Source organism: Octodon degus, unplaced genomic scaffold (assembly GCF_000260255.1).
Source record: "Octodon degus isolate 3935 unplaced genomic scaffold, OctDeg1.0 scaffold00022, whole genome shotgun sequence".
NCBI lineage: Eukaryota > Metazoa > Chordata > Mammalia > Rodentia > Octodontidae > Octodon > Octodon degus.
In genome coordinates, this window is record NW_004524598.1 from 13,243,621 (window position 1) to 13,253,620 (window position 10,000).

At 36.4% G+C, this 10,000-nt stretch overlaps 1 protein-coding gene across 6 annotated transcripts in view; it reads left to right on the forward strand.

Moving 5' to 3' along the window:
- The window catches only part of Syncrip (synaptotagmin binding cytoplasmic RNA interacting protein), a 36,268-nt gene that overhangs the window by 21,331 nt on the left and 4,937 nt on the right, over window positions 1-10,000 (forward strand). For all 6 annotated transcript variants that reach the window (XM_023711951.1, XM_004628234.2, XM_004628236.2 and 3 more), the window contains 4 exons: window positions 2,635-2,770; window positions 3,902-4,107; window positions 6,669-6,818; window positions 7,206-7,327. In XM_023711951.1, coding sequence (XP_023567719.1) covers window positions 2,635-2,770; window positions 3,902-4,107; window positions 6,669-6,818; window positions 7,206-7,327 — 614 coding nt within the window. The remainder of the gene's footprint in view (window positions 1-2,634; window positions 2,771-3,901; window positions 4,108-6,668; window positions 6,819-7,205; window positions 7,328-10,000) is intronic.

Below are 10,000 nucleotides of genomic sequence, written 5' to 3' on the forward strand. Positions count from 1 at the left end.
CTGGCTGGCATGTGGTGCTGGGGATCGAACCGCAGTCCCTGTGCTTTGCCAAGCTTGTTTCAAGTAGGTGCTTTAGACCACTGAGCCATCTGTCCAGCCCCCCTAGTTTGATATTTAAAAAACATAAGTTTTGGTACAGGGTTACACTATGCAGCTGGGACTTGTATTGATCCTCCTGTCTCAGGCTTCTCAGAGCTGAGATTAAAGGAGTGAGCCACCAGGCCTGGTTTCAGTAGTCAACACGGCATGACATGGGGTTGGTGTAGCATTTTACGGTACCGGGGATCAAACCTGGGTCCTTGCACTTGCCAGGCCAAGCTGTCTCCCCATCCCCTAGTTTGATACTTTTTTTTTTTTTTCTCCAAATTCTTAGTTATCAGTTAATCAACTTGAAAACTCTTGATAATGTCATATAAGATTTCTATTTGGTGCTAGATTATGAATAGTGATGCACATATGTGACAGCAATGTATTGTGTTCTTGGTTAATGTTATTTGTAAAATTAAGACATTTTAGTCTTTGCTTGTGCATAATTCCATTCAGTGAAAGATTTCAACCATAGTATCACTATTTTCAGGTAACATGAATATTTTTGTTTATAAGAGGTTCTTCTAATTGAGAGGAACTAGACTATAAATGTTACATGAGGCAGACTTCATCTTTAGCACTACTGATGAGGGCTGGGGATGTAGCTTTGTAACTCAGGTAAAGAACTTACCAAGCAGTATTTAACTTCCAATACTTCAAGAAATGTTTATAAACACTACTGATGTTTTGTTATACTAGAAAATTATTTTTTGTGACTTAACTGTTTTGTGTCAGTGGTAAGATATTAGCGAGTGTTTTTGGCCTTTAACTGGCCTATGAGACAACACTAGCAGGAGGACACAGAGTAGTTGGAACCTGAGCTTAATTTACTGGTAGTTGGAAGAGTTTAAATGGGGGAAGTTCTAGGGAAGACATTTTTGAGACAGGATCTAACTGTATAGTTCAGGCTGGCTTAGAGCTCACTTTGTAGCCCAGGCTGGTCGTGAACTTGCCATGATCCTCTTGCTTCAGCCTCCTGAGTGCTGGGATTATATTTGTGCACACTACCCTGGGCCAGACAGGGGGGAGGGGAGGCATTTTCAGTGCCTTAGAAGCATAAGAGTGGCATATGCACAGATGTTGTGAGAAGGGGAAAGTAGTCCAGAGTTTTAGAGTTGACTGTGTTTAAGTTTGAGAATTGTATCTCTGTTGATATGCAGCTGTCAAGAAATGTTTTTCACTAGCACTCAGCCTAAAGCAGCAGGACTGTTGCAAGATTGAAGCCAGCCTGGCCTATGTAGTCAGTTCAGGGCCAGATCAAACTACACATACTAAGAGCCTGTTTCCTCTCCCAAAAAATAAATTTCTTTCAATAGACAAACTTAATGTTTTGGCATAAATTATAGAGAAATAAGAGATGAGCCAGAGAATAGAGGACCAGAGTTGGATATCCTGAGTAGAGTAGAAAAAGCGAACTGCTCTTAAGTAGAGGTTACAGTGTGTCAGCTTATTATCCAGAGATCTAAAAGGTACTGCTAATAGTTGACTACTGAACTACATGTTTTTTGTTTGTTTGTTTTTGGTTATACTTGATGTATTTATTATATAAGCATAGGGATGATGAGGTGTTTTGTTTTGTCTTTTTGAGACAGGGCTTTGCTATGCAATTCCAGCTGGCTTTGAACTCACTTTGTAGCCCAGGTTGGCCTTGAACTTCCAGTGATCCTCCTGACTCAGCCTCCTGAGTGCTGGGATTACAGGTGTGCGCTACCACTCCTGGTTGATGAAGTGTTTTGTTTTGCTATTTTACAGGTTGTATGGAAATTCAAGTTGGTTCTTAGTTTGTGTAATGCCATGAAATAGATTTTGAGGTCAGGTGTGTGTGGGAAGCTTAATAGTTACTGCTGCTGCCACCATCATTATGAACATAAAACTTAAAGGTAGTTTTTATGAAGTAATATGCATGTAACTGGACTTTAACTTGGATACTTTCAAACTTTGATTTATGGATTATACCTCTCTGTCTTTGGCAGGGTTGTGTTTTGTCTGCTGTCTGATGTCTCACCATTTTGTAGGACATGGTTAGTTTTAAATATTAATCTTAAAAGCCAGGTGTGGTGGTGCATGCCTGTAATCCCAGCACTCAGGAGAACAAGGCAGAAGGATTAGGATGGCTGAGTTTGTTTCCAGCCTAGGCTGTATAGTGAGTTCAAGGCTAGACTGCACAGGAAAGAAGACCTTGTCTCAAAACGAGGAAACAAAGTTTTACTTTCTACTATAGTTAATAGTTCTGTATGTTTCTCATGATCTGTTGATGACTTTGTTATGTTTGAAGAAGATGAACTGGGGAAAAACACAGCATTGAATTTAGAGTAGTAAGGATCTCTATTTAAATACGAGAAGCCTATAAAAATTAATTGCTCTTTGATACAAATGAAGTAGAAATGGAAAGTTTATATATTGATTAAAAGGAAAGCTTAATATTTGATAAACTAGAAATTTTAATTAAGTATTGTTTTCTTGAATCTTGGGATATTCTATAATAAATATTCCTAATTGACATAAGTGATTTTAAAACATGGCATACTTTTTTTCCCTTCCTTTCAGTATAATAATCATGAAATTCGTTCTGGAAAACACATTGGTGTCTGCATCTCAGTTGCCAACAATAGGCTTTTTGTGGGCTCTATTCCTAAGAGTAAAACTAAGGAACAGATTCTTGAAGAATTTAGCAAAGTAACGGGTAAGTTGGATTTATTTTGAAGAAGGTGCACCTTATTCTATGCACTGCATTTGTTGACTCATTGAATCTTTTATAACTTTGTGAGGTAGGTATTCTCATCTTTTGGATAAGGAAAAAAAGGACAGAGGGAGAAAGTTAGAGGCAATGACTTGTTAAAAGTTACTCATTTATCTAAAGTATCTTGGTAATTAATATAGCCAGATTTTTTTTTTTGCGATACCTGGGATTGAACTCAAGCCCCCGTGCTTGCCAGAGAAGCGCTTATTCTACTGAGCTACCTCCCTGGCCCCATGCAGCCAGAATTTGAACTTACTCTCCAAAATCATCGTTGTGCTTTCCTTAATTTTGAAGTTGTATGCTTTTGTGTATTTTTCTAGATGTTAGCTGATCTTAGTAGAGCTATATGAATGATTGAAAAATTTCTAAGTTATGAATATGAATATTCTTTCCATAAGCAGACATTATATATTGATAATGTGATATAATTTCTGTGCATTGTAATGTTTTATAATCCTTTCCGAATGACAGGCTAGTTGTACTGTAAAACATTGTGTCTGTGCAGTGATTTATCAGTCTTTTTTTTTTTTTTTGGCGGAACCAGGGATTGAACTCAGGCCCTTACGCTTGCCAGGGAAGCGCTTATTCCACTGAGCCATCTCCCCGGCCCCTATCAGTCTTTTAGTCTTTAGGAATATTTAAAATTCTTAGTAATTTTTTTTTCCTTTGAAAAAGAGACAATGATACCTAGGGGCAGAAAATTACTATTAAAGAGAATTAATGTTTTCATGGTAATAAATAACCATTTTTGACCTGTGCTGGCATTTCTTCAAACAATTATGTAAAGATTTTTATTTGCCTGTTTGTATAATTAGGGGAAGCAGAGATAGTCCTTGGGATTCTTAAAAAACATTTTTTTTCTCATGGGGATTTCTGGGTTGGGAAAACTTGGAAAGGGTAGATTAGGAAAATAATATGAACTTTTAAAAAATAGTCCCTTGGGGAGATGGCTGTGTAAGAAACAATTATTTTTTCTTAATGATATTTAAGTAGACCTTAGAAAAACAAATCTTTTGATCTACTTATACTGCTAGTTTTTTTATGTAATTCCCTGGAATGGTTGCTTACTTTCAGAGGGTCTTACCGATGTCATTTTATACCACCAACCGGATGACAAGAAAAAAAACAGAGGCTTTTGTTTTCTTGAATATGAAGATCACAAAACAGCTGCCCAGGCAAGGCGTAGGCTAATGAGTGGTAAAGTCAAGGTCTGGGGAAATGTTGGAACAGTTGAATGGGCCGACCCTATAGAAGATCCTGATCCTGAAGTTATGGCGAAGGTAATGATAGTCAAGTTAAAAAAAACATTTGAGGAATTGATGGAAGGGTGCAGGAAAAATAATTTATAAAGTAAATTGTGTACATTGTCTTTAATCATTTCTGAAGGTGAGATAAGTGTTCTTAATTAGGGATGTGTCATGGAAAGTGATGTGTTAAAGGACACTTAGCCATTATAATGTCATGGTGAAGTAGTTAACTCTCATGCTTTGGCAATAATTCACTTCCAAAATGTATAGATTCTAAGAGAAATTCAGGTTTTCCGCAGTGGTGCCATTAGTTGGCATGGTTTCTGTGTTAAAAGTCTATTCCTAAAAATAGTGAACTATATTGACTACAGCAGAATTGTGATTTAACAATTTACTATTAACCGCTGCCATTTGCAATTAAGTTAGTGTATACTTTGTCTTTTAAGGATCTCTTAATAGATACTAGGTGTCAAATATAGGTACTCTTGCATCTATGGTAGGGTGAACTTGGAAAAATGCATATTATTGAAGGATGATGGTCTTGGAGGATAGGATATTTGGGATTCTCTGTTCCCTCTGGCCTGTAACACTTACAGGGTTACATTTAGGTTGAAATGCTATTATTCATATATTTTAGGAACAAGGGGTAATGTTTCTAGACAAAAGTTAATTTGTTTTGAGAAACTTTCAGAGTTACAAATGTGTTGATGAAACCTCATGTATAGTAAGCATGTGATGGTCTGTCATAGAAACATCTCACTAGCCACTTGACGATATTTTAAACACTTTCTCTTAAGATTTAAAAAGCCTGGTTTTAATTAATTTTGATCACTTTGGGTGTTAAACATTCAACAGTGGTAGGGGGCATGACATTCACATTGTTATGAAATAACTTTAATTGCATAATAATATTTTAAAAAGTACTAAACATGTAGTCTCCATTTTTCTTTTTATGTAGAATATCAGAACAGCATTTATATCTAAATCAAACATGTCAGTGTTGCGCATTGTCGGTAGTATATTTGTTAAAATTGATGAATCAGCATTGAGCACCCAGAAGCTAGTAGTTTGAATTGACTTTACTTTTGGGGCACTCTTACGAGTTTTTGACAAATATATAATGAGATGTGTGAGATGATCAGCTCTTTCCTCTTTAAAGTTAGTTTGCTTCTTGGTTTAAAAGTTCATGGTGGTTTGGCTTCTTAGCTTCTGGACCTTTTAGAGAAACATGTGGCAGGGCAGAACAATTTCCTAGAAACGAAACTTGGGTAAGAGGAGAGCTTCCAGGTTCTTCTGTTTATTCTTACCTCCCAGTCTCTAGCAATACTAACATTTTAAAAAGTGTCTTCATAATTTTGCCTTTTCAGAATTTTTTTTTTTCCATGTAGCAATAGGCATTAAGGGTCCTCAGTGTGGGTTTTTTTTTTTTTTTTTTTTTTTTTTGGGAAGAGTCTACAGGGTGTGTGTTCAGGGTCTCACTCCTAGATCAGACTTGCTTGTAGTGATCCACCTGTTTACAGCCTCACAAGAGCTGGGCTTACAGGTGTGCACCACCATGCCCAGTCTCAGTTGCCCTCTCAGCATGCCCCAGGAGTGGGGCTTGCAAGGCAGGCTTCTTTTATCTTTAACCCGCTGAACCATTTGGCCAGCCCTCTCAATGTGTTTTTATGATTCATTTGTTTGAGATAGGGTCCCATGTATTTCAGACTGGTCTTGAACTCACTGTATAGGCTGGCCTCTTAGTCAGTGATTCTTTTGACTTAGGCTGTGGAGTGCTGAGATTACAGGTGAGTACCACCACACCCAGCTCTGATTAATTTTTTACAGTGTTGAAAATTTTATTCTGTACCAGTTCATAATACTGAAGCATATCTTGGTTACTTCCAGTATTTGGTGATTATGAATAAAGGCTGTTACATCTGTGTGCGAGTTTTGTGTGAATGAAAGTTTTTTATTTCTTTGAAAAAGTACTAGGAGTGAGATTGCTGGATTGTATAGCAGGAATGTGTTTAGTTTTCTAAGAAGGTGCCAAACTTGGAAAGATGCTGTACCATTTTGCTCACATTCTGACATGAATAAAGTTTCTGTTGCTTTGCATTCTTATCCACATTTAGTGTGTATTTCAGCTTTTAGCTCTTCGAATAGGTGTGTACTATTATCTCACTTTATTTTAACTTGTTAATGATAAATGATACTGAAAATTTTTGTCATAACCTGCTTTGCCATTGTATGTGTTCTTTGGTAAACCATTTTGTGGGTTCATTTTTATTTTGTGACAGCATCTTACTATGTGGTTCATGCTGTCAGGCTGGCTTAAATTCAGTATGTAGCTCAGGTTGGTTTCAGACTCAGAGTGACCCTCCCGCCTTAGCTTCCTGAGAGTTAGGGTTATAGGTGTACACTACTGCCCCAGCCTATTTCAGATCTCTGACCTGATCGGTAGTCTTTCCTTGGTATTTAGCCAAAGGAATGGAAAGATTTCTTGTAATTCTTATAATGATAGTGATTCAAGTTTGACTTTGCAGGTTGGGGTTGGAAAAAGTGAACTCTGGAAAATGTACAGGGGATTTTTTTTTTTTTTTTTTTTTTTCCAGGTAAAAGTGTTGTTTGTACGCAACCTTGCCAATACTGTAACAGAAGAGATTTTAGAAAAGGCATTTAGTCAGTTTGGGAAATTGGAACGAGTGAAGAAACTAAAAGATTATGCTTTCATTCATTTTGATGAACGAGATGGTGCTGTCAAGGTAAATAAGTGGTGGAATTAACATGGGCATCTAATAATTTTTATCATAATACCAGTGTTTTAAATTTTTATTTTTATTTTTTTGGTGGTACCAGGGATTGAGCTAAGGCCCTTGCACTTGACAGGGAAGCGCTTGTTCTACTGAGCCATCTCCCCTTTCCCCCAGTGTGTTTTAAATATTAGAGGAAATATAGAGGTTATTAAATGGACTCAATCAAACTTTCAGTGGCCCTTTTGAGTTAGAGAATTTTTAAAGTTAATTTGTTAAAGAGCTGAATCTACATAAAGCTTAATCAGTCCTGTTTTGTCTCAGTGAGGCTATCATCTAGTTACAATAAATGAATCAGTTCTGAAAGATTATTTTTACTATGGTAACTCTTTTTTTAAGGCTATGGAAGAAATGAATGGCAAAGACTTGGAAGGAGAAAATATTGAAATTGTTTTTGCTAAGCCACCAGATCAGAAAAGGAAAGAAAGAAAAGCTCAGAGGCAAGCAGCAAAGAATCAAATGTGAGTAAAATCTGTATACTTTCTAAAAAACGCATGTACATTTTAATTTTGATACAGTAATAGAATAACATATTAGTTGAACTTGTTAAATTCTTAAATTGTATTTTTTAAGGACTTGAAAACTTTTGAGTTATACAGTAATACCAGGATTTAAATAAATGTTTATTGACTCTTGTATTGACCTTACTTGTAAAACTAGTCATAATTCTAAATAACAGATTTTATTTTGTAAATGGAACGATCAGTTTTGGCTATTTCTTACTCTATTTTACTGAATGTTTCTTTGTTTTAAATATTTTGTATCCATATCTTTTAATATAAAGGTAGAGAAAGTTCTTCCTTAGAAGTGGAAAATGAATCTCACATTATGTTAGACTATTTTCTCTGTACCCAAAAATGAGATTTTTAAAGTAACAGCCATGTTCCCATTGCCTATGCAAAGATTGCATGCACCGTGAAGAAAATTTGAAAAATGAAAGTTAACAGGGCTGGTGGGGTAGCTCAGTGGTCTGAAGCACCTGCTTAGGCAAGCTTTCGCAAGCCAAGGGACTGCAGTTTGATCCCCAGCAGCACATTGCCATGCCAGCCTCACTCCCAGGGTGGGCTGAGCTTGCTACAAAAAAATTAAACAAGTACAATTTAAAAAAATAATAATCAAGTTTACTTTAAAAAAAAAGAAAAACGAAAGTTAATAATAAAATAATAGCCAGCATGGTAGTGGTATACCCCCATAATCTTAGCACTCAGTTGGCTAGGACTGGAGGATTGTCATGAATTCAAGGGCACCTAGGGCTCCATAAGCAAGTTCAAGGCCAGTTTGCAGTATGTAGTGAAACTCTATCTCCAGAAAAACAATAGTAAAATATTCAACATAGTGTCAAGGTAATGAGTTTTGTTAATTAGAGAGATGTTTTAGAGATTACATGTAAAAAAGGATTATATGTTCATTAACAAAGTGAAGAAAACTTTTACTTCATAATTAGTGACTTCTAAGGAGAAGAGAATCTGCTATTTTGTATAAAAAAATTTGTCAGTGTGGATAATATTTTGGGACCATTTTCCACCAAATACCCTGGATAGAATGCAAAATAAAGGGAGGGAAATCCTGCTTAACTATTTTATGATCAAGTTAATGGTTAAATCCTAGTTTCTGTATTTAGTTTTTTGTTTGGGAAGCTGAGATCAGACTACATCACGTCAGCTTCCTTGGCATGTTAACTCTGTGGAGGCTTGCTGGATAGCTCAGTTGTTTAAAGTGCCGCTTGGGCAAATGCATTCATGTTCAGGGGACTGTGGTTTGATCCCCAGCTCCATAAGCCGTGGAGCCAAAAAAATATAACTTACAGATTTGATGGTAGTAAAAAGACAATTTTAACATTTTACAGTACATCTTAAAAACCCCTGAGGAGACTATTTGTAACATATATATTTTTTGGTGATAGCAGGAATCAAACTCAGACCCTTGTGCTTCCCAGGAAGATGCTAATGCTACTAAACTATATTCTCTGCACTATCTTTTTCAAAAGAGAGTGAATTATATTGCTTTCTTTCTTTTTTTTTTTTTTTTTTTTTTTTGCGGAACTGGGGATTGAACTCAGACCCTTGCACTTGCCAGGGAAATGCTTATTCCACTGAACCATCTCCCCTGAGCCATCTCCCTGGCCCCCCCAAATTATATTTATTAGAACACCAAAGTGTAAACCCAAAATATAAAGTAGCAAAGCATAACTATAGGAAATGACATTAGATATGTGATTACATTTGTGACTTCATTGATGATCGCATGTAGAAGGTGGAAGATGTTAGTACAGTGTTAATACTGAAAAGGAGAACAAACTAGGAGTAGCTGGCTGCATGTAATGCTTTTATTTGAATCATTTGCTACTTTAAAAAAAAAATAGCATGTATTTGTACTTAATCCTCATTGCCTCTCTTAGTTAAGTACTCTATCCCCCAGCATGAGATGAGGAAACTGAGGGATAGAACTCAACTTGTCCAGTGTCACTCACATAGCCAGTAAGCAGTAAGAGTTGGCTTTAAACCAAGACAGTCTGACCCTAAGAGGTTTCATTGTCATTCATACCAATTTCTTAGTTTTGGTACTGTTGGCATTTGGAACTGGTTATATAAGCTATCAGCATCCCTAGCCTTTTCCTACACATGCTAGTAGCAGTATTACACAGTGTGATCACCATATATGTCTCCAGATAGTGCCAGGTGTCCACAGTGGTTTCAATAGAGGTATCAAAATTATTCCTGGTAAAAATCATTGTGTGGTTTTGCCAATGGTAATTATTTAGAAGCAGAAAAAGATAATCAGTCATTACCATATAACAATAAATTATCAGAATCTAAAAAAGGTGTAAAAATTTGGGAAGTAAAGTAGCTTTTTGGGGGAGAGGTCTTTTGACACTAAATCTCCCTTTGTAGCACAGTCTGCCCTTGAATTTGTGTAGCCCAGGCTGGCTTTGAACTAGCAGCAGTCCTACATCAATCTTCTAAGTGCTGGGATTATATTAGTGTATCCTAGGCCTGGTTTAAAGTAGCGTTTTAATACAAGTCAGTTGGAACAGTGAAGAGTTAGGCTTGTATGAATTGAGTATAAAGGTTAAACTGTTACTTTATTTTTTAAAAATATTTCATGGAATTATTGTGGGACTAAAATAATGCTCT